Source organism: Cydia pomonella, chromosome 15, assembly GCF_033807575.1.
Source record: "Cydia pomonella isolate Wapato2018A chromosome 15, ilCydPomo1, whole genome shotgun sequence".
NCBI lineage: Eukaryota > Metazoa > Arthropoda > Insecta > Lepidoptera > Tortricidae > Cydia > Cydia pomonella.
This window is the reverse complement of record NC_084717.1, coordinates 19,765,044-19,787,933: the sequence shown is the minus strand read 5'-3', so window position 1 is coordinate 19,787,933 and position 22,890 is coordinate 19,765,044. Positions and strand designations below refer to the sequence as shown.

Genomic DNA, 22,890 nt, shown 5'->3' with positions numbered 1-22,890 from the left:
GATATTTGTGATAGATTGCTGTATCTATTGTTTAGGGGAACATCGATACGAAAGAAGAATAGATACCGATTTACTTTTGCCATTTATTCGGAGCACTTAGCTAGACTAATAAAATTAACATGAAGTTTCATTACAAACTGTATTTTACAGTTATCGAGAAACTCCGCAAATACGAAAATGAAACCCTCGACCGGCACATCGACTTCTTCGAAATGATCCGCAACGAGGATGAAAAAGAACTCGCCAGGCGATTCGACAAACAACACGTCGATACCAAGAGCGCAGGAACAATGTTCGAGTTGCTGAGAAGGAAACTGAGTCATACTGCTGCTTATCCTCATCTACTGTCTATGCTTGAGCACATGCTGCTGTTACCCTGTGAGTATTACATACATAGGAAAATTAGTGCCATTGATTTTCTCACATCTGGTTGCCTTACTAGTTGAAACAGTTGATTACTTATTTTACTTACATCGAAAAGCTCTGTTGAGAATATTTGACATCAGCCATTGATAACATTTAATTATTTAGGCGTAATAAAAAATATGACTTTGGCTCTTATTTCTGGTTCTTGAATTGCAATGATGCATTAATCCTATTTAGATATCTGATCATTCTGATCCTCATAAAAATATGACATTCATTAAAAAATAAACCTAGTTAACAGTAAATAAGAAAATTTACCTTACTTTTTACAGTGGAATACAATCCTCACGCGCAACACTGGCTCCTCCTCGACCGAGTCGTCCAACAGATCGTCCTCCAGCAACCCAACGCCGGCAGCCGCTCCACCAGCTCCCAGGAGACAGACCGGGACGACCGCACTGATATCAACAAGGTACTGCCTGTGTGAGATACAATCCTCACGCGCAACACTGGCTCCTCCTCGACCGAGTCGTCCAACAGATCGTCCTCCAGCAACCCAACGCCGGCAGCCGCTCCACCAGCTCCCAGGAGACAGACCGGGACGACCGCACTGATATCAACAAGGTACTGCCTGTGTGAGATACAATCCTCACGCGCAACACTGGCTCCTCCTCGACCGAGTCGTCCAACAGATCGTCCTCCAGCAACCCAACGCCGGCAGCCGCTCCACCAGCTCCCAGGAGACAGACCGGGACGACCGCACTGATATCAACAAGGTACTGCCTGTGTGAGATACAATCCTCACGCGCAACACTGGCTCCTCCTCGACCGAGTCGTCCAACAGATCGTCCTCCAGCAACCCAACGCCGGCAGCCGCTCCACCAGCTCCCAGGAGACAGACCGGGACGACCGCACTGATATCAACAAGGTACTGCCTGAGTGAGATACAATCCTCACGCGCAACACTGGCTCCTCCTCGACCGAGTCGTCCAACAGATCGTCCTCCAGCAACCCAACGCCGGCAGCCGCTCCACCAGCTCCCAGGAGACAGACCGGGACGACCGCACTGATATCAACAAGGTACTGCCTGTGTGAGATACAATCCTCACGCGCAACACTGGCTCAACAGTGAGATCACTGCCAGAACTGTTCCTCAACACTCTTATCGTGGAGCAACAAATCGTACAATAACCAAACACCGGCAGCCGCTTTACCAGTTCCCCGGAAGTCGAACGAGACGACCACAGTGGTATCAACAAGGTACCTATATGCTGTGTGAGATCACAGCCTGGACCGTTAGCCCTTTAGCAATGTTTTCCTAGCCCCTCAACACTGTTGACTTGGAGCAAACAACCCAGCGCCGGCAGGAGATGGACCGGGAAGACCGCAATTACGACATCCACAAGGTACCTACTAATACGTCTTTGGTGTAATGTTACTCCAACCTGGACAGTTCTTGAGCATTTTATGACCACGCTTGCACGCACAGGTATTCGTACGTTCTCCCATGTCTTGTCTTGTTTAGTGTATGAACAATTGGAGAATGATGCTTAATGACAAATTATTAAGTACGTCTCACGTAATCCTCAATGTGAAGCTGCTAGACACAGTGATAAAATATAAAGCTACTAGAGATCGCATGTCTATTGCAACATATTGCATCTCTTACCATTTTACCCGAAGCATGTTTGAAATCATATCGATCTCCTTATCTACAAATAATACACAAAATTGTACACAATACACACCCTGGCTACATTGACTTTTCCTCTACGCACACTATAGCAAACTGTACAGCATTTGTTTCACCAGGTGTACGACCCCGACGTGGCGCCGCTCGACATCAACGTGGCCGAGGTCGTGCACCTCCTGGCCAAGGAAGAAGAGCTGGTCGCCGCCAGGACCAAGGCCGACAACTTGGAGAAGGAGAACGTAGATCTCGCCACGGAGTTGGCCAAAAAGGTAGGCTCAATACTTAGAAATGGGTCGGGCACAGGTTTAAGAATGTACTTCTGTTTCCGAAAGTTAAAAACAATAAGAAACCAATTGATGTAATATAATATACCGGGTGGGGCCTGTAATAGGAGCAATAAATTAAAATTAACTTAAGGCTGTGCTTCTTAAACTGACCAACATTTATTGCTGAGTTGCCAAAGTGAGGTACGAGATTGAAAAACTTTATTGTATACAATACTTTTTCTACGAGTCAATAAAAATAATACTTTAAACTAATAATATCATACAGGTAAACAAACCAAAAGTATACAGCTGTTTAAGACACGCGAGCAGCCGCGATACCTTCATACTCGTACGCGCCCCGGCCGGTCGGCGACACCTTGTAACTTATGAGGCCCTGGTACTTGTTCCGCGCTAAATTCAATTCTTAGACAGTTTTTTCTCGATTTTGGCCACCGTAGCTTATGGAGACTAACAAGCAATGGTTTATTATTTATTTATTCAGCGATTCTTAAAAATAGCTTGTTTTGATTTTTAGTACACTTTAAAGTTGATTCTGAGATGCAGTGTATTGCAAATTTTGTCATGTCAATTACAATGATGATAGTGTAGGTTGAAGATAGTATTTAATTTGTATGAAAATAGGACTTCATAATTTTTTAAAGTTATTGAATAAAAGTGTCATCGTTTGAGGAGTACAATCTATGTTTTAGTTATTTTCTCGTGTGTCTCAACCCGGTATGCGGCTAAGGCAACACTAATTCTCGCGATTTGTATACATATTTAGTGAAAGAACGGGTCTAATCATTGGATAAGTTAAAAATAATACACTGCCACACTTTGTCACGTCAATATTGGTGCAGAGTTAGTTTAAACGAAAACTTAACTTAACAGTCGGAAACAGGAGAGACAAATGGAACAATCTGTGTCTGATCCAAATTTAATTGGTAATGGTAAATTAATTCCATTTAAATTTACAAAAGAGTCAACCACACTAAGTTTTCATGCCAAGTAGTACGTTAAATATGACGCTCCCATGGCCATCACGCGATATGTATGTCTTGTCACTTTCAAATAAGTACGTGCAAACTTAGAGTGGTCGAATTCTATTTGAAATAAAACACATACGGTGATGTGTCATATCCATTATTAATATGGTCGAAATATACATTATTATTAATATTTCCAAATAAATACACATACGGTGATGTTGTCATCCCATCGATAATGTGGTTCAAAGATATAATAATTTTGCCCTAACGCCCTTATATGACAAGGCGAAGAACACTATGCTTTATACACATTAAAGCTTATTTTTTAATGTGTTTATCTACAGCTACACAGTATCTAACTGAGAATATAAATAACGTTGTCAACCGTCATCATCAAGCTTGGTCAGAGTATTCAATCTACTTTTATACTAATAGCGATTCTTAATATTTATATGGCTTGCGACAAACTGGACAAAGTTGTTTTATCAAATTTCTTTTCATGTAAAAGAAAAAATATATAAGGACATTAATACACAAATTGAGTAAGTCCCATAGCTCATAGTAAGCTCAATTAAGGCTTGTGTTGTAGCAAAGAGAATTTGAAATAGAGGTGTATTGTCGAAGAAAACTTTGTAGCGACGTAAATTTACTGCCATCTTTCGACACATTTAGAACGCCATTTAACTTTGATCTTTATTCTTTCACTGATGTGTTCAATTTATTAAATATAATATCAAATAATAAACATTTATTCAGCAAATAGGCCACTTTTACATGTCCATTTTTACAAACAATAAAAAAAAACAATTACAAATATGGAATCGATGAAATAATAAATACTTTATTAGAGATGTATACTGTCTCTAAATGTCAAATTACACAAAAAAAACTATGATAAAAAAAATAAAACCATATAATACTAAAATTCTTTAAGTCTCTTAGTGTCAGAGATAAATTATAAAAAAAGATATTAAATTATCCTTAGAGATGTAGAGGGTCGCCAAGGCTTGAATTCTTATATAAATAATTAAAAGACAAAAAATAAAATAATTAAAACAGACAAGAACCGAATAAAAAAGTGGCGCTATTGACTACGAGCTAAAAAAAAACTTACCAAAGTCTCCTGCCTCTACATTCCAAATTGTCACATAACAATTCTCTTTTTGCGCACACTCTGACCGAGCTCTCATCATAACTATCATACCAACCCTAACCTGCATGATAGGAGAAGCAAGTGGACCAGCAGAGCCAGGAGCGCGAGGAGCTGGAGAACGTGGTGGCGCGCCTCCAGGAGCGGCTCGAGCGCGAGACGGCCGCGCACATGGAGAGCTGCGACCGGGCGCGCCACGCGGCCATGAGGGCCACTCAACTTGAACAACAGGTAAACCGGCCACTCAACTTGAACAACAGGTAAACCGGCGTTACCCGGGACCGTCAACTTCGCTCTTCCGGCAATATGTCTCTATCTATCCCTCTTCACCGCACTGGGTTCATGTCGAATTCGTTTTCCGTGCAGGCGGCCCGTCTTTGGAACGGACTTCCCTACGGCATCAAAAATGCTCAAAATAAGTTTGCATTTAAAAAATCCTTACGTGCTTTCTTTGCTAGCAGAATGAAAAAATAATAATGTATGGGTAAGCTCTATATGTTTTGTCGTTATTTATGTATATATTATAAGAAATATAAGTATGTATATTTATGTATGTATGTATTATGTATGTATGGTATGTTATTGTATTATATTTGGTTGTTGTTGTTAAAGTAGCACCGCCCACAATCTCTCTGCTTTGCCTAAAGGTTGACTGGTAGAGAATGCCTCATGGCATTAAGTCCGCCTTTTGTACTATAAGGTTTTCTTTTGTGCAATAAAGATTAAATAAATAAACAAATAAATAAATAAAGGGAAAAAAGGAATAGTTGAAGTCATTTGTAGATGTCAATTGTTTGAGACTGAAGGAGCGGGTAGTGAAATAGACAGAGGGCGGAGGAGTTCCTTCGCGAGTTGTCGCAACTGGAGAAGGTAATAATTAAGTATAATTTATCATAAATAGAATTGTGAGTTAAACTTTTTGTTTATCTACTGCATTAAAGATTTTTTGAAATGATTGAAATAAAAAATCGGACAAGTGCGAGTCGGACTCGCCCACCGAGGGTTCCGTACTTTTTAATATTTGTTGTTATAGCGGCAACAGACGGACGGACGGACGGACAGCGGAGTCTTAGTAATAGGGTCCCGTTTTACTCTTTGAGTACGGAACCCTAAAAACATTAATACTCGTAATTACTTATGAGTAGTTTTTTGTTAGCAAGGTATATTCTTTTATCATTACGACCGCTTGGAAAAATTAAATTATTCATTCTTACTTTTCATTTACAGTTGAACCAAGAAAGATCAGAACGTGCGAGGTTTGAGAAACTAGTCAGCGAGGGAAGCATACCTGACGATGCCAAGGTAAAGTGTTTCGCATAAACCATTATCTAACCGTTCTTTAAAAAAAAATGGATAAGACACTTTTTGATTACTTTAAGCGTACACCTAGCCTAATCAAACTATTCTCTATTCAGGTCAGCAACCTCAAGAGCGCCGTGATCGAGACCTGCAGCGTCCCTCCCCCGCCGCCCCCTCCCTCCCTCTGCCCCCCGCCCCCGCCGGCCCCCGCGCCCCCCGCCGCCCCCGTACCCCCCGCCCCACTGGCCCCCCTGCCCCCTGCGACCCCCAAACCCAAGAAGAACGTGCCCACCCCCGGCAACCCCCTGAAGAGCTTCAACTGGAGCAAGCTGCCGGACACGAAGCTGCACGGGACGATCTGGCAGGAGCTCGACGATACGAAGCTGTATAACGCTATGGATTTGAATACGATCGATAAGATGTTCTGCGCTTACCAGAAGAATGGAGTGCAGGTATATTTAAATAGTATTTTATACAATATTGATATAATAGAGAGCTTTCAGTCGAGTACCGTGTTTTGGCAACGGAGCTTGCTGAGTTGCCAAAGTGAGGTACGAGATTGAAAAGCTTGATTGTTGTATACAATACTTTTTCTACGAGTCAATAAAAATAATACTTTAGACTAATAAAATCATACAGGTAAACAAGCCAAAATTATACAGCAATTTAAGACACGCGAGTAGCCGCTACCTTCATACTCGTGCGCGCCCCGGCCGCCGGGCCCGGCGGGGTGGGCGGCGACACCTCCTCGTAACTCATGGGGCCCTGGTACTTGATCTGCGCTAAATTTAATTTTTGGAAAGTTTTTTCTCGATTTTGGCCATCGTAGCCTATGGGGACCAACAAGCAATGGTAAGCGGTTATCGTAGTCTATGGATGTTGCTATATTAAGGGTGTCACATGTGCGTTTATGACTTATGAAGCAATTGTTTCTACTATACAACCTAAAATAAATAAATAATTTGAACAATCGTTTTGTTTCGTCCTCTTGACCGCGGCGAGCTGTGATTGGTCCATTTCATTATAGTTGACTAAACCGTTTCGAAATTAATATTACAGCAGGCGCGGATACAAGGGGGGGGCCATAGGGGCAATGCCCCCCCCCTAAAACCCTGGCTCTCACATTACTAAATTGAGTAAATTTTATTTTTTACCAAAAATATATGATTTTCTCAAAATGGCCCCCCCCTAAGCCAAATCTTGTATCCGCGCCTGTATAACAGTACATATGGGGCTACTTTATAGCACTAGTGCGAGAAGTAGCATATTATGTTACTGTGTCGAACATTTAAAGGGCCATATGTACTGTAAAACGTTGTACGATACATGTGCGAATAGGTAATTCGCAACTCGTGTCGATTTAAAACACTCCCTTCGGTCGTGTTTTAATTTATCGCCACTCGTTTCGAATTTCCTATTTTTCGCACTTGTATCGTAATGTACTATTATAGTTGAGTTGCGAGCCCATAAATGAGAAGTACCTTATGACAGTTTGGTATACGAAATCTTAATTCAACCATTACAGTCGACGAGTAGAAAAATAATTTTATGAACTCCGGCACTTCAATTCAGACCTCGAGTCCCAGGCATGCACAAAGTCAAAACCTCCAAGTTTGAAGATGTTTAATTTTTCATACATTTTGTATGAAATATAGTGAACAATATCGCATCCTTTGGGCTCTAGGAGTTACGTGACTGATAACAATATTCAAAGAGTATACTTTTTTGGTAAACCATAGGCTGTGTTCTAATGTTGTTAAAAATGTTAAAATACTGATAACAGTGTTCTAATATACAATTGATTTGCGACGTCACTCCTAGCTTGAGACGTACAACATGACTTCCAATAACGTCACGATAATTCTGCTTTAACTATGTTACAAATTACCTTCAGGCAAACCGTTTGCTCATTCTCATTGTCCGTCCTATATCATAAAAAAACGGGTTGCACTCCGGGAGTGCCGGCAGAAGTGAAAACTTGAATGTGCGTTTTTGATGTTTTGGAGAAATTGAGTAGCAGTTTTATAAAAAGAGATAATTCTCTATTATACCTACGTAAATAAATTTGAGTGTGGAAGATATTTGGAATGCGATTTTTAGTGTTAATATATAACATATACAGGGTAATTCATGAGACGTGAGCAGGAAGCCTAAACAATCAGTAAATGTTAATGAATCGTTATTTAACTTTCTGGTAAGGAAAATTTTGAGTATCTACTACAATCATGGACACCCAACAACACAATGATACAATACAACACAATTAACAAAGATTAATTTAACCGTTATGACAGCACTTTGATTATGAAGAAAATAAAAAGTCACACTTGAATGAGATACTCTCTCTCTCTCTCTTCTTCCTCGCGTTGTCCCGGCATTTTGCCACGACCCATGGGAGCCTGGGGTCCGCTTGACAACTAATCCCAAGAATTGGCATAGGTACTAGTTTTTACGGAAGCGACTGCCATCTGACCTTCCAACTCAGAGGGATTCACACTTGAATGAGATACGATTTTTCAAAAGTAACCAGGCTTCGATGACATTGAATTTGCACGTCACCATGATTTCACGTGTCCGTCTTACGAATTTTCAATCTGACGGTCACGTGACACCTGACGCGAGTTTAACATTTTTTCCCCATCAAAAAAGTGCCCAGCGCCGCTAAAGAAGTTTTCACTTCAAAAATCGCCCGCGAAGAATTTATTACAATGGCCTTCAGTCTCTTTTGGTTTCTACTCGTATTTCTAATTCCATTCATTAACCAGTCTTCTAAACTTGTTTTCCAGAATGAGGGTTCAGTAGAAGACCTTCGTCAGTTGGGTTCGAAGCCACGCACGAAAATCCTATCAGTCATTGACGGGCGCCGCGCGCAAAATTGCACCATCCTGCTGTCCAAGCTCAAGATGTCCGACGAGGAGATATGCCGGTAATTAAACACTCAAATTGTTCTAGAAGGCCCTAGAAGACTTAAGACAGCTAGGTTTGAAGCTACGCACTAAGGTCCTGTCAGTCATCGACGGTCGCCGCGCACAGAACTGCACCATCTTACTGTTAGTTTGAGAGAACAGAATAATAAATAACATGTGTATCATGGAGTTAGTATTTACCTAAAAGTTAACTTTATGAACGCATCCTTCACCGGGCTGGTAACGTGTATATCCTGGAATTCCTTTTGATGATTCATATACAACTTTTTAAGCCTAGATTTGAACTGTTGGATACTCTTAGCTTAGCGTGTAACCTAAATTGAAATCTTACACTTGACATTCACAATTCACCCTAATAAACAGGTGCTGCCCCCTACAGTATACGTATGTTCCAATGCGCAAGAGTTTATCGTCTTGTGTCCTAAAAAAAAATAAGTCACACTGCATCGCACGCAAGCGATGTGATGACTCATATAAGGATACATACGTTATCTTTTTTATTCAATTTTAAATTTCTACACCTATTTCCTCTAATATATATATATATATATATTTATTCAGGAAACAAACGGTCACATATTAATATATATAAATTTAAGTGATAACAAACAGACCTTTAGTTAACAAACAGATCGAAAAAGGGAAGGTGTTAGACATCTTCTTGTCCGTCACGCATACAGGGACTTCAAAACAGCGGTAGGTAATTAATAAACGCATGACATAGTAGGGAATTCAAAATGGTATACAAAATCAATTAGAAATATATGTATCGCTATAGTTGTTATGCGTTAGCTTACGTGCGAATAATATATAATTAGGGACTTAATATTTGCTGTCATTTTTTTTCTTTTCCAGAGCGATCCTGCGTATGGACAGCGGAGAGCAGTTACCAATCGACATGGTAGAGCAACTAGCCAAGTTCACGCCAAGCGCGGAGGAAGCAGCATTACTGGAGGAGCATCAAGATGAGCTCGATAATATGGCGCGCGCCGACCGCTTCCTCTACGAGATCTCCAAGTGAGTAATGTGCACGGTAGCAACTATTGCATAATGAATATTATAGTTGTTTAAAGTGTTGTATAATGAATATTTCGGTTCAATGCAGTGTCATGAAATATGCTGAGTGGGTATCATATTTTAGCATCTGTTTTTTCCATGTTTGTATGTATTTTCTTTATTGAAATCAATTTTGTTTTTCACTCACCATATACTATGTCTTAGCGTTCAATAAGTATTTGTTTCTTAAAAAGTATACCTGTACCCCTAGTGTAAATAAATTCGATTTCGAAACGTGACGCGCTCTTTCTAAATCCAAAACAAAATGAGACTTAACGCAAACGCGTTCGTCACGTTATGATGTCGATCAAATATACACTAGGGGTACAGAATCAAAATGGTTTGATGTAAGTATGAAAATTTGTTGCCGAGGGATGGAAACCAATGCATTTTTGGCAAAAGGTACGATTCAGTAAATGTCTGTTTCCACCTAGGTATACATAGTGCTTTTCTCAAACATGTAAGGAAATACTCAAATATACTAATACATTTCAATGCAAGTGTGCAAAGTTTGTCATTATTTACGAGTCCCGGATGTCTTTTATGAGCCATAGCTACTTGCACTTACACGTACATTGAACGACGTTTTATAATACATTTGCGAAAAAATCACAGTAATACAAATATATACACGAGTTGCGAATTACCTATTAGCACATGTATCGTACAACGTTTTACAGTACATATGGCCCTTTAAATGTTCACAGTAACGTAATATGCTAATTTTCGCACTAGTGCTATAAAGTGCCATCATATGTACTGTAATAGTATTTTATGCAACAGTTGTATAAGAAGGGTCAAAAAAGGCGAGTGGCGTGAGTTACAATGTGAGCCGGAGCCGAAGGCGTAGGCGAACATTGTAAAGGAATACGCCACGAGCATTTTTTGACCTACTTATACAACGTTGCATACAATACTTTTCCTACGAGTCAACAAAAATAAATCTTAATTTAGGTAAACAAAGCAAAAGTATATAGCCAAGACGCGCGAGCATACCTTGTTACGCGCCCGGCCCGCCCCGGGCCGCGGCCGGCCGGTCGGCGACACCTCCTCGTAACTCATGAGGCCCTGGTACTTGCTACTTGCTAAATTAAATTTTTGGACAGTTTTTTCTTGATTTTGGCCACCGTAGCCTACGGAGAATAACAAGCAACGCAACGCTAAGCGGTCTTCGTAGTCTATGGGTGTTGCTATATTACGGGTGTCACATGCGTGTTTCTGACTTATGAAGTAATTATTTTTACTATGCAACCAAATGAATATTTTGTAAGTTGGCAGCATGCACTTAGTTTAAAACTGTATTCGTTTTGATTTTGTTAGGTTGGTAGCCATTAATCGCAGTAACGTTATAGCGATTAAAAGCACAAGTGCTGTTATGAGGAATAGGCAATATAGACTTTTCTTGAAACCTTTTATGTATGTTCTTATATTCGTGTTAATGAATGCATAAATGACAGATAACAGTAGAGGAGTAGGAAAAATGTATTAAGTGAATGTGGAATACGTTATGTTCACGTTCGTTCCGCGTAGAAGCGCGCAGCGACCCGGCGCCGGCGCGCGGCGGACAGAAATCTAATTTGTTTGTTTCATACGAATTTCATTTTTGCCCGCTCCGTCGGCACCGGTCGCGCGGCTTCGTCGCCGGTTGCGCGTCGTCGTCGCTGGGACAAAAATTATGCACGTTGCGTTTTCTATTTACGAACAAAATGCGACCATTTCCGAGCTGGTTTGATAAAGGGTTTATCGCTGAAAGCAATACGTTGTTCCAGAATCCCTCACTACTCGCAGCGCGTGCGCACGCTGCTGTTCAAGAAGAAGTTCGCGGCGGCCGCGGCCGAGGCGGCGGCGCGCGCCTCCACCGTGCTGCGCGCGGCCAGGGAGATGACGCGCTCGCGGCGGCTGAGAGCGTTACTGGAGGTCGTGCTCGCGCTAGGGAACTACATGAGACCGAGTATGTTATATGTAAGGGGGCGCCTCCACCGTGCTGCGCGCGGCAGGGAGATGACGCGCTCGCGGCGGCTGAGAGCGTTACGGAGGTCGTGCTCGCGCTAGGGAACTACATGAACCGGTATGTTATATGTAGGCGCCTCCACCGTGCTGCGCGCGGCAGGGAGATGACGCGCTCGCGGCGGCTGAGAGCGTTCCTGGAGGTCGTGCTCGCGCTAGGAACTACATGAACGGTATGTTATATGTAGGCGCCTCCACCGTGCTGCGCGCGGCCAGGGAGATGACGCGCTCGCGGCGGCTGAGAGCGTTACTGGAGGTCGTGCTCGCGCTAGGGAACTACATGAACCGGTATGTTATATGTAGGCGCCTCCACCGTGCTGCGCGCGGCCAGGGAGATGACGCGCTCGCGGCGGCCTGAGAGCGTTACTGGAGGTCGTGCTCGCGCTAGGGAACTACATGAACCGGTATGTTATATGTAGGCGCCTCCACCGTGCTGCGCGCGGCCAGGGAGATGACGCGCTCGCGGCGGCTGAGAGCGTTACTGGAGGTCGTGCTCGCGCTAGGGAACTACATGAACCGGTATGTTATATGTAGGCGCCTCCACCGTGCTGCGCGCGGCCAGGGAGATGACGCGCTCGCGGCGGCTGAGAGCGTTACTGGAGGTCGTGCTCGCGCTAGGGAACTACATGAACCGGTATGTTATATGTAGGCGCCTCCACCGTGCTGCGCGCGGCCAGGGAGATGACGCGCTCGCGGCGGCTGAGAGCGTTACTGGAGGTCGTGCTCGCGCTAGGGAAACTACATGAACCGGTATGTTATATGTAGGCGCCTCCACCGTGCTGCGCGCGGCCAGGGAGATGACGCGCTACGCGGCGGCTGAGAGCGTTACTGGAGGTCGTGCTCGCGCTAGGGAACTACATGAACCGGTATGTTATATGTAGGCGCCTCCACCGTGCTGCGCGCGGCCAGGGAGATGACGCGCTCGCGGCGGCTGAGAGCGTTACTGGAGGTCGTGCTCGCGCTAGGGAACTACATGAACCGGTATGTTATATGTAGGCGCCTCCACCGTGCTGCGCGCGGCCAGGGAGATGACGCGCTCGCGGCGGCTGAGAGCGTTACTGGAGGTCGTGCTCGCGCTAGGGAACTACATGAACCGGTATGTTATATGTAGGCGCCTCCACCGTGCTGCGCGCGGCCAGGGAGATGACGCGCTCGCGGCGGCTGAGAGCGTTACTGGAGGTCGTGCTCGCGCTAGGGAACTACATGAACCGGTATGTTATATGTAGGCGCCTCCACCGTGCTGCGCGCGGCCAGGGAGATGACGCGCTCGCGGCGGCTGAGGAGCGTTACTGGAGGTCGTGCTCGCGCTAGGGAACTACATGAACCGGTATGTTATATGTAGGCGCCTCCACCGTGCTGCGCGCGGCCAGGGAGATGACGCGCTCGCGGCGGCTGAGAGCGTTACTGGAGGTCGTGCTCGCGCTAGGGAACTACATGAACCGGTATGTTATATGTAGGCGCCTCCACCGTGCTGCGCGCGGCCAGGGAGATGACGCGCTCGCGGCGGCTGAGGAGCGCTGTACTGGAGGTCGTGCTCGCGCTAGGGAACTACATGAACCGGTATGTTATATGTAGGCGCCTCCACCGTGCTGCGCGCGGCCAGGGAGATGACGCGCTCGCGGCGGCTGAGAGCGTTACTGGAGGTCGTGCTCGCGCTAGGGAACTACATGAACCGGTATGTTATATGTAGGCGCCTCCACCGTGCTGCGCGCGGCCAGGGAGATGGACGCGCTCGCGGCGGCCTGAGAGCGTTACTGGAGGTCGTGCTCGCGCTAGGGAACTACATGAACCGGTATGTTATATGTAGGCGCCTCCACCGTGCTGCGCGCGGCCAGGGAGATGACGCGCTCGCGGCGGCTGAGAGCGTTACTGGAGGTCGTGCTCGCGCTAGGGAACTACATGAACCGGTATGTTATATGTAGGCGCCTCCACCGTGCTGCGCGCGGCCAGGGAGATGACGCGCTCGCGGCGGCTGAGAGCGTTACTGGAGGTCGTGCTCGCGCTAGGGAACTACATGAACCGGTATGTTATATGTAGGCGCCTCCACCGTGCTGCGCGCGGCCAGGGAGATGACGCGCTCGCGGCGGCTCAGGGCGCTGCTCGAGGTCGTGCTCGCGCTAGGGAACTACATGAACCGGTATGTTATATGTAGGCGCCTCCACCGTGCTGCGCGCGGCCAGGGAGATGACGCGCTCGCGGCGGCTCAGGGCGCTGCTCGAGGTCGTGCTCGCGCTAGGGAACTACATGAACCGGTATGTTATATGTAGGCGCCTCCACCGTGCTGCGCGCGGCCAGGGAGATGACGCGCTCGCGGCGGCTCAGGGCGCTGCTCGAGGTCGTGCTCGCGCTAGGGAACTACATGAACCGGTATGTTATATGTAGGCGCCTCCACCGTGCTGCGCGCGGCCAGGGAGATGACGCGCTCGCGGCGGCTGAGAGCGTTACTGGAGGTCGTGCTCGCGCTAGGGAACTACATGAACCGGTATGTTATATGTAGGCGCCTCCACCGTGCTGCGCGCGGCCAGGGAGATGACGCGCTCGCGGCGGCTGAGAGCGTTACTGGAGGTCGTGCTCGCGCTAGGGAACTACATGAACCGGTATGTTATATGTAGGCGCCTCCACCGTGCTGCGCGCGGCCAGGGAGATGACGCGCTCGCGGCGGCTCAGGGCGCTGCTCGAGGTCGTGCTCGCGCTAGGGAACTACATGAACCGGTATGTTATATGTAGGCGCCTCCACCGTGCTGCGCGCGGCCAGGGAGATGACGCGCTCGCGGCGGCTCAGGGCGCTGCTCGAGGTCGTGCTCGCGCTAGGGAACTACATGAACCGGTATGTTATATGTAGGCGCCTCCACCGTGCTGCGCGCGGCCAGGGAGATGACGCGCTCGCGGCGGCTCAGGGCGCTGCTCGAGGTCGTGCTCGCGCTAGGGAACTACATGAACCGGTATGTTATATGTAGGCGCCTCCACCGTGCTGCGCGCGGCCAGGGAGATGACGCGCTCGCGGCGGCTCAGGGCGCTGCTCGAGGTCGTGCTCGCGCTAGGGAACTACATGAACCGGTATGTTATATGTAGGCGCCTCCACCGTGCTGCGCGCGGCCAGGGAGATGACGCGCTCGCGGCGGCTCAGGGCGCTGCTCGAGGTCGTGCTCGCGCTAGGGAACTACATGAACCGGTATGTTATATGTAGGCGCCTCCACCGTGCTGCGCGCGGCCAGGGAGATGACGCGCTCGCGGCGGCTGAGAGCGTTACTGGAGGTCGTGCTCGCGCTAGGGAACTACATGAACCGGTATGTTATATGTAGGCGCCTCCACCGTGCTGCGCGCGGCCAGGGAGATGACGCGCTCGCGGCGGCTGAGAGCGTTACTGGAGGTCGTGCTCGCGCTAGGGAACTACATGAACCGGTATGTTATATGTAGGCGCCTCCACCGTGCTGCGCGCGGCCAGGGAGATGACGCGCTCGCGGCGGCTCAGGGCGCTGCTCGAGGTCGTGCTCGGCGCTAGGGAACTACATGAACCGGTATGTTATATGTAGGCGCCTCCACCGTGCTGGCGCGCGGCCAGGGAGATGACGCGCTCGCGGCGGCTCAGGGCGCTGCTCGAGGTCGTGCTCGCGCTAGGGAACTACATGAACCGGTATGTTATATGTAGGCGCCTCCACCGTGCTGCGCGCGGCCAGGGAGATGACGCGCTCGCGGCGGCTCAGGGCGCTGCTCGAGGTCGTGCTCGCGCTAGGGAACTACATGAACCGGTATGTTATATGTAGGCGCCTCCACCGTGCTGCGCGCGGCCAGGGAGATGACGCGCTCGCGGCGGCTCAGGGCGCTGCTCGAGGTCGTGCTCGCGCTAGGGAACTACATGAACCGGTATGTTATATGTAGGCGCCTCCACCGTGCTGCGCGCGGCCAGGGAGATGACGCGCTCGCGGCGGCTCAGGGCGCTGCTCGAGGTCGTGCTCGCGCTAGGGAACTACATGAACCGGTATGTTGTATGTAGGCGCCTCCACCGTGCTGCGCGCGGCCAGGGAGATGACGCGCTCGCGGCGGCTCAGGGCGCTGCTCGAGGTCGTGCTCGCGCTAGGGAACTACATGAACCGGTATGTTATATGTAGGCGCCTCCACCGTGCTGCGCGCGGCCAGGGAGATGACGCGCTCGCGGCGGCTCAGGGCGCTGCTCGAGGTCGTGCTCGCGCTAGGGAACTACATGAACCGGTATGTTATATGTAGGCGCCTCCACCGTGCTGCGCGCGGCCAGGGAGATGACGCGCTCGCGGCGGCTCAGGGCGCTGCTCGAGGTCGTGCTCGCGCTAGGGAACTACATGAACCGGTATGTTGTATGTAGGCGCCTCCACCGTGCTGCGCGCGGCCAGGGAGATGACGCGCTCGCGGCGGCTCAGGGCGCTGCTCGAGGTCGTGCTCGCGCTAGGGAACTACATGAACCGGTATGTTATATGTAGGCGCCTCCACCGTGCTGCGCGCGGCCAGGGAGATGACGCGCTCGCGGCGGCTCAGGGCGCTGCTCGAGGTCGTGCTCGCGCTAGGGAACTACATGAACCGGTATGTTATATGTAGGCGCCTCCACCGTGCTGCGCGCGGCCAGGGAGATGACGCGCTCGCGGCGGCTCAGGGCGCTGCTCGAGGTCGTGCTCGCGCTAGGGAACTACATGAACCGGTATGTTATATGTAGGCGCCTCCACCGTGCTGCGCGCGGCCAGGGAGATGACGCGCTCGCGGCGGCTCAGGGCGCTGCTCGAGGTCGTGCTCGCGCTAGGGAACTACATGAACCGGTATGTTGTGTATCTTCTTCTTAATGTCCTATGTCCCCTAGCTGGAGCAGAGGGCGTTCACAGTGTGCCGCCGTCTCGTTCTGCGTGCTTCGCCTCAGGCCATGATAGCCCGAGTACTGTCAACTCGGATGTCGCTGAGCGCCGCCAGGATTGTTTGGAACGGCCTGATCCTCCCTTGCCTTGCGGGTTCCATTCTAGGGCCTGCCCAGGGATGTAGTCGGGGTCCCTTCTAAATGTATGATTGATCCAGGTCCACTTGCGGCGCGCGATCTGGTGCTCGATCGGGGTTTCGCGGAAGATTAGGGGGGTCTGGGCGTTCATTAGGACCAGCATATCCCGAAAATGTGTCGAACGCACCGGTTAACAAACACTTGGATCCGCCGCGTGATGTCCATAGTGACCCTCCACGTCTCACATCCATGTGTTATATGCACAGTTTTCACGTTAGATCGGATTTTTTTTAATTTTACTCCTCGTCAATTTTCGAAACCGCCATATGGGACAAAATTGTGCGAAGTGTTGTGTATCATATACGCCTAATTTGTTAAAATTGTTCTTATTAAACCATGACAAATAATAGTAACAATTGTCGTAGTAATAGTAACAGTAAACAATTTTAACAAATTAGGTGTCTATGAACATAATTGTAGGATTGCTCTCAAATAGTATCACATATATATGATTATTTCTATGATCATCAAATTTTTTGCCTAACTATAATGTTCGATGTACCAACCAATCATGTTGACTACAAGATCGGTGAAGTTACTAGGAATAGAGTCTACTCCTTCAAACTCTCTCTCCGACAAATCATGCTTAGCGTTCTTACTTTAGTGTTAGTGATGCCTCGAAGTTTAATGAAACCTCGTGTTTAAGACTATTGGTTTTTTAAAGCATGTCGAGACCCATTCAAACATCAAACATTTATTCAGCAAATAGGCCACAGGGGCACTTTTACATGTCCATTTTTACAAACAATAAAATTACAAAAAACAATTACAAATATGGAATCAATGAAATAATAAATACTTTATTAGAGATGTATACTGTCTCTAAATGTCAAATTACACAAAAAAAAACTATGATAAAAAAATAAAACCAACAAATACTAAAATTCTTTAGAAATGTATAAGTCTCTAAGTGTCAGAGATAAAATATAAAAAAGATATTAAATTATCCTTAGAGATGTGGAGGGTCTCCAAGGCTTGAATTCTTATATAAATCATTAACAGACAAAAAATTAAATCAGACAAGAACCGAATGAAGTGTCTCTCGTTAATGCCACTCAAAAGTAAAGTTACATACTTATAACATAACATGTAGCCCGTGTAAGCTTAAAGAGACCGGTCTCCACAGACAGCACCCGTTCACGATAATGACGTGTATCTCAGCCATCGCCTTCCTCAACATACATTCGGGAAAGTGGCGACCCGATTTTAAATTTTATGGAACATACCCCTGGAATGTCAAGCGTCCATTACAAATCCAATCCAATTACAAATCGTACTGTGTAGGCATAATAAAGTGGGTGGCAAAAAAGACGTTTACCATAAGTATTTTCGTACATTGACCCGCCTTGCTACCTCTATTCACACACATAATTATTGCCACTGTGCAAGCAGGACAGAAATAGAACTATGCGCTGCAATAGACGCAACAACAGGCAGATCAATGTACGAAAATCCTTAAGCGTCCTTTCTTTACTTGTAAGCCCTATCCACAACGGACTATTTTCTGAGCACGTTACTAAAATGTGGTTACAACATTTCTTATACCAAACTGTGTTACTATTGTCTTTAGGCATAACATAACAGCAATAAGAAATATAATTTGGCAAACACAACTTGTGTCAGTAAGAACCAGGAAAAATATACTCATCCCTTTCTTTTGGGTGCTAGTACCAGCGTAAGACAAAAACAGTATGATGCTTTACGTTTATAGTTTTAAAACGAATACGGGACTTAATCGCGTAAACTTACGTTTATTATATGGCCTGAAGTTTCGAACGTGACGTTACGTTCGTGGTCACAGGCAGACTGACGAGGAATTGTATCAACATCTTGCTGCGCGGGTTTTGCGAACTACCCGCACTTGATCTTGATTATTCATTTGTACGCTAGGGTTGTCACTTTGCCTACACACAACACTCACGACATCCGATGGCATGTGTTGGAAAGTTTTTTCACCCTTACATTTGCTAATCACTGGATTCCACGAAGACGAAATTACGTAAAACGTAACGTAAGTTTACGCGATCCCGTATTCGTTTTAAAACTATAAACGAAAATCGTGTTGGCTTTTTGTTTATGTTTGAAATGAGACAGTCCTGGGCCAAACTATGGTTGATCGACCGTTAGAATAATCTGTTACTTAATCCAGAACTTTTTTTCCAGAGGAGCGCGCGGCAACGCATCCGGTTTCCGGTTGTCGTCACTGAACAAACTGGCCGACACCAAGTCCAGCGTCACGCGCAACACCACGCTGTTGCATTATCTCGTGGAACTGCTTGAGACACAGGTATTTAAGAATTATATATAAAAACATATCTTAAAATACTTATTCGATATATGGATAAAACGATCTGTGTTAACCATGATTCTAGCGAATAAATACAAACACAATAGGTACACACTTAATGTTTGTTTCTTCACTCCGTCATTTCTGAACCGATTTTGAAAATTATTTTAATACAAAATTTTGTACAAAATGATTGGGTAGTAAAGCAATATAAACGCAGTTTAATAGTAATTAGAATGCGGCGAGATTACGCTCGGTTCCGACTATGAACGGCACGGTTGTTTCAGTTCAAGGACATCCTGCTGCTGGAGGAGGACGTGCCGCACGTGCGCGCGGCCGCCAAGCTGTGCGCGGAGCAGCTGGAGCGCGACGTGGGCGCGCTGCGCGCCGGCCTGCGGGAGGTGAGGCCGGGGAGGGGGGTCGGGACTCTCAGGACAGCTCTTCGTTTGAGTAACCCTCATAGAACCACAATATCACTCGTAGCAAAGAAGTAAATTTACTCTGGCTATAAAATTTTCTTTGACAATGCACCTCTACTTCAAATTCTCTTTGCTCGTAGTAAACCGGTGTTATTGTGATGTAATGATGACATAATTTATTTAATTCATAAACAAACTCGTACAAAAGAATTCTTAAAAAACTAATTTCATAAACAAAAACTTGTACAAAAGGATTCTTAAAAGTAAACAAGAAGGTCTGTTTCCTAAGTAGGCGAACCTGTGATTTAGGATAAACAGTGCCCCTCCCCTTAAATATAATTATTAATTACGATAATAAGGTAAGAGATTCATGATCAAAGATAATGAGGTTTAGCTTAGGTATTCAACTGATATCTTTTCCAACGGTAAGGTAGCTAGGGAAGATGTACAATAAGTAATCCTCGCGAACGTCAACTGCCTTTAATTAGTGGGATGAGGAACGATATAGCTCCTGTTTGCTGATTTCAGGTTTATTTTTGAAATTGGTTCCAGGTGCAGCGCGAGGTGGAGTACCACCTGTCGCTGCCGGCGCCGGCGCCCGGCGACGCCTTCCTGCCCGTCATGCGCGACTTCCACGCGCACGCCGTCTGCTCCTTCACGCAGCTCGAGGACCTGTTCCAGGTCTATATTGTCACCCGTTTTCATTGCCCAATAGTGTACTATTACGTTGAGAACGTGAGATGGTCTATTTTTTTCTTTCAACGTATAGATTTCTCGTTTACCCCAAAGTATTATTCCATAATTCGACAGAGACTAAACATAAGCGGAGAACGTGAGACTAGTCTATTTTTTTCTTTCAACGTATTGATTTCTCGTCTACCCCAAAGTATTATTCCATAATTCGACAGAGACTAAACATAAGCGTTGTAAAATAAAAATCTAATAAATAATATATCTATATGTGCTTCAAATCTTGTAACTTTGATTTGAACCACTTCCCATCTGATTGAGTTGAAATTTGGCATTCTATCGCATTTCCGATGAACAGGGAGCTGATGAAGCTGATCTGATGATGTATTCGGAAGGAAGTCAAAAGAACTCTTCGATGGAAAAATATAAACACTATTACATTCATTTGAAAGATCTCGAAAAATGCTTGATAGACATGCAATGTTTTTTTGATGATATCGTTTTCTTATCAAACAATTTTCCCAGGACATGAAGAGCCGCCTGGAAGCGTGCGCGCACGCCTTCGGCGAGGAGCCCAGCGCGTCCCCCGAGCAGCTGTTCGGGGCCCTCGACCTGTTCCTCACCCAGCTGCTCGAGGCCCGCGCCGAGTGCGACGCGCAGCGACGCCGCCGAGACGACGAGGAGCGCCGCACCAGGCACGAGCAGGAGGTACACAGTTCCTCACCCAGCTGCTCGAGGCCCGCGCCGAGTGCGACGCGCAGCGACGCCGCCGAGACGACGAGGAGCGCCGCACCAGGCACGAGCAGGAGGTACACAGTTCCTCACCCAGCTGCTCGAGGCCCGCGCCGAGTGCGACGCGCAGCGACGCCGCCGAGACGACGAGGAGCGCCGCACCAGGCACGAGCAGGAGGTACACAGTTCCTCACCCAGCTGCTCGAGGCCCGCGCCGAGTGCGACGCGCAGCGACGCCGCCGAGACGACGAGGAGCGCCGCACCAGGCACGAGCAGGAGGTACACAGTTCCTCACCCAGCTGCTCGAGGCCCGCGCCGAGTGCGACGCGCAGCGACGCCGCCGAGACGACGAGGAGCGCCGCACCAGGCACGAGCAGGAGGTACACAGTTCCTCACGCAGCTGCTCGAGGCCCGCGCCGAGTGCGACGCGCAGCGACGCCGCCGAGACGACGAGGAGCGCCGCACCAGGCACGAGCAGGAGGTACACAGTTCCTCACCCAGCTGCTCGAGGCCCGCGCCGAGTGCGACGCGCAGCGACGCCGCCGAGACGACGAGGAGCGCCGCACCAGGCACGAGCAGGAGGTACACAGTTCCTCACCCAGCTGCTCGAGGCCCGCGCCGAGTGCGACGCGCAGCGACGCCGCCGAGACGACGAGGAGCGCCGCACCAGGCACGAGCAGGAGGTACACAGTTCCTCACCCAGCTGCTCGAGGCCCGCGCCGAGTGCGACGCGCAGCGACGCCGCCGAGACGACGAGGAGCGCCGCACCAGGCACGAGCAGGAGGTACACAGTTCCTCACCCAGCTGCTCGAGGCCCGCGCCGAGTGCGACGCGCAGCGACGCCGCCGAGACGACGAGGAGCGCCGCACCAGGCACGAGCAGGAGGTACACAGTTCCTCACGCAGCTGCTCGAGGCCCGCGCCGAGTGCGACGCGCAGCGACGCCGCCGAGACGACGAGGAGCGCCGCACCAGGCACGAGCAGGAGGTACACAGTTCCTCACCCAGCTGCTCGAGGCCCGCGCCGAGTGCGACGCGCAGCGACGCCGCCGAGACGACGAGGAGCGCCGCACCAGGCACGAGCAGGAGGTACACAGTTCCTCACCCAGCTGCTCGAGGCCCGCGCCGAGTGCGACGCGCAGCGACGCCGCCGAGACGACGAGGAGCGCCGCACCAGGCACGAGCAGGAGGTACACAGTTCCTCACCCAGCTGCTCGAGGCCCGCGCCGAGTGCGACGCGCAGCGACGCCGCCGAGACGACGAGGAGCGCCGCACCAGGCACGAGCAGGAGGTACACAGTTCCTCACCCAGCTGCTCGAGGCCCGCGCCGAGTGCGACGCGCAGCGACGCCGCCGAGACGACGAGGAGCGCCGCACCAGGCACGAGCAGGAGGTACACAGTTCCTCACCCAGCTGCTCGAGGCCCGCGCCGAGTGCGACGCGCAGCGACGCCGCCGAGACGACGAGGAGCGCCGCACCAGGCACGAGCAGGAGGTACACAGTTCCTCACCCAGCTGCTCGAGGCCCGCGCCGAGTGCGACGCGCAGCGACGCCGCCGAGACGACGAGGAGCGCCGCACCAGGCACGAGCAGGAGGTACACAGTTCCTCACGCAGCTGCTCGAGGCCCGTGCCGAGTGCGACGCGCAGCGACGCCGCCGAGACGACGAGGAGCGCCGCACCAGGCACGAGCAGGAGGTACACAGTTCCTCACCCAGCTGCTCGAGGCCCGCGCCGAGTGCGACGCGCAGCGACGCCGCCGAGACGACGAGGAGCGCCGCACCAGGCACGAGCAGGAGGTACACAGTTCCTCACCCAGCTGCTCGAGGCCCGCGCCGAGTGCGACGCGCAGCGACGCCGCCGAGACGACGAGGAGCGCCGCACCAGGCACGAGCAGGAGGTACACAGTTCCTCACCCAGCTGCTCGAGGCCCGCGCCGAGTGCGACGCGCAGCGACGCCGCCGAGACGACGAGGAGCGCCGCACCAGGCACGAGCAGGA

The 22,890-nt window shown here is 48.9% G+C and overlaps 1 protein-coding gene across 1 annotated transcript in view; it reads left to right on the top strand.

Moving 5' to 3' along the window:
• Positions 1–22,890, top strand: part of LOC133525445 (disheveled-associated activator of morphogenesis 1) — a 105,501-nt gene that overhangs the window by 77,058 nt on the left and 5,553 nt on the right. Inside the window, exons 8-21 of the mRNA XM_061861700.1 lie at positions 151–378; positions 699–838; positions 2,179–2,328; positions 4,540–4,695; positions 5,692–5,766; positions 5,880–6,215; positions 8,550–8,689; positions 9,546–9,707; positions 11,516–11,663; positions 11,783–11,814; positions 18,931–19,054; positions 19,342–19,455; positions 20,026–20,154; positions 20,689–20,871. Of these exons, the coding sequence (XP_061717684.1) occupies positions 151–378; positions 699–838; positions 2,179–2,328; positions 4,540–4,695; positions 5,692–5,766; positions 5,880–6,215; positions 8,550–8,689; positions 9,546–9,707; positions 11,516–11,663; positions 11,783–11,814; positions 18,931–19,054; positions 19,342–19,455; positions 20,026–20,154; positions 20,689–20,871 (2,117 nt within the window). The remainder of the gene's footprint in view (positions 1–150; positions 379–698; positions 839–2,178; positions 2,329–4,539; positions 4,696–5,691; positions 5,767–5,879; positions 6,216–8,549; positions 8,690–9,545; positions 9,708–11,515; positions 11,664–11,782; positions 11,815–18,930; positions 19,055–19,341; positions 19,456–20,025; positions 20,155–20,688; positions 20,872–22,890) is intronic.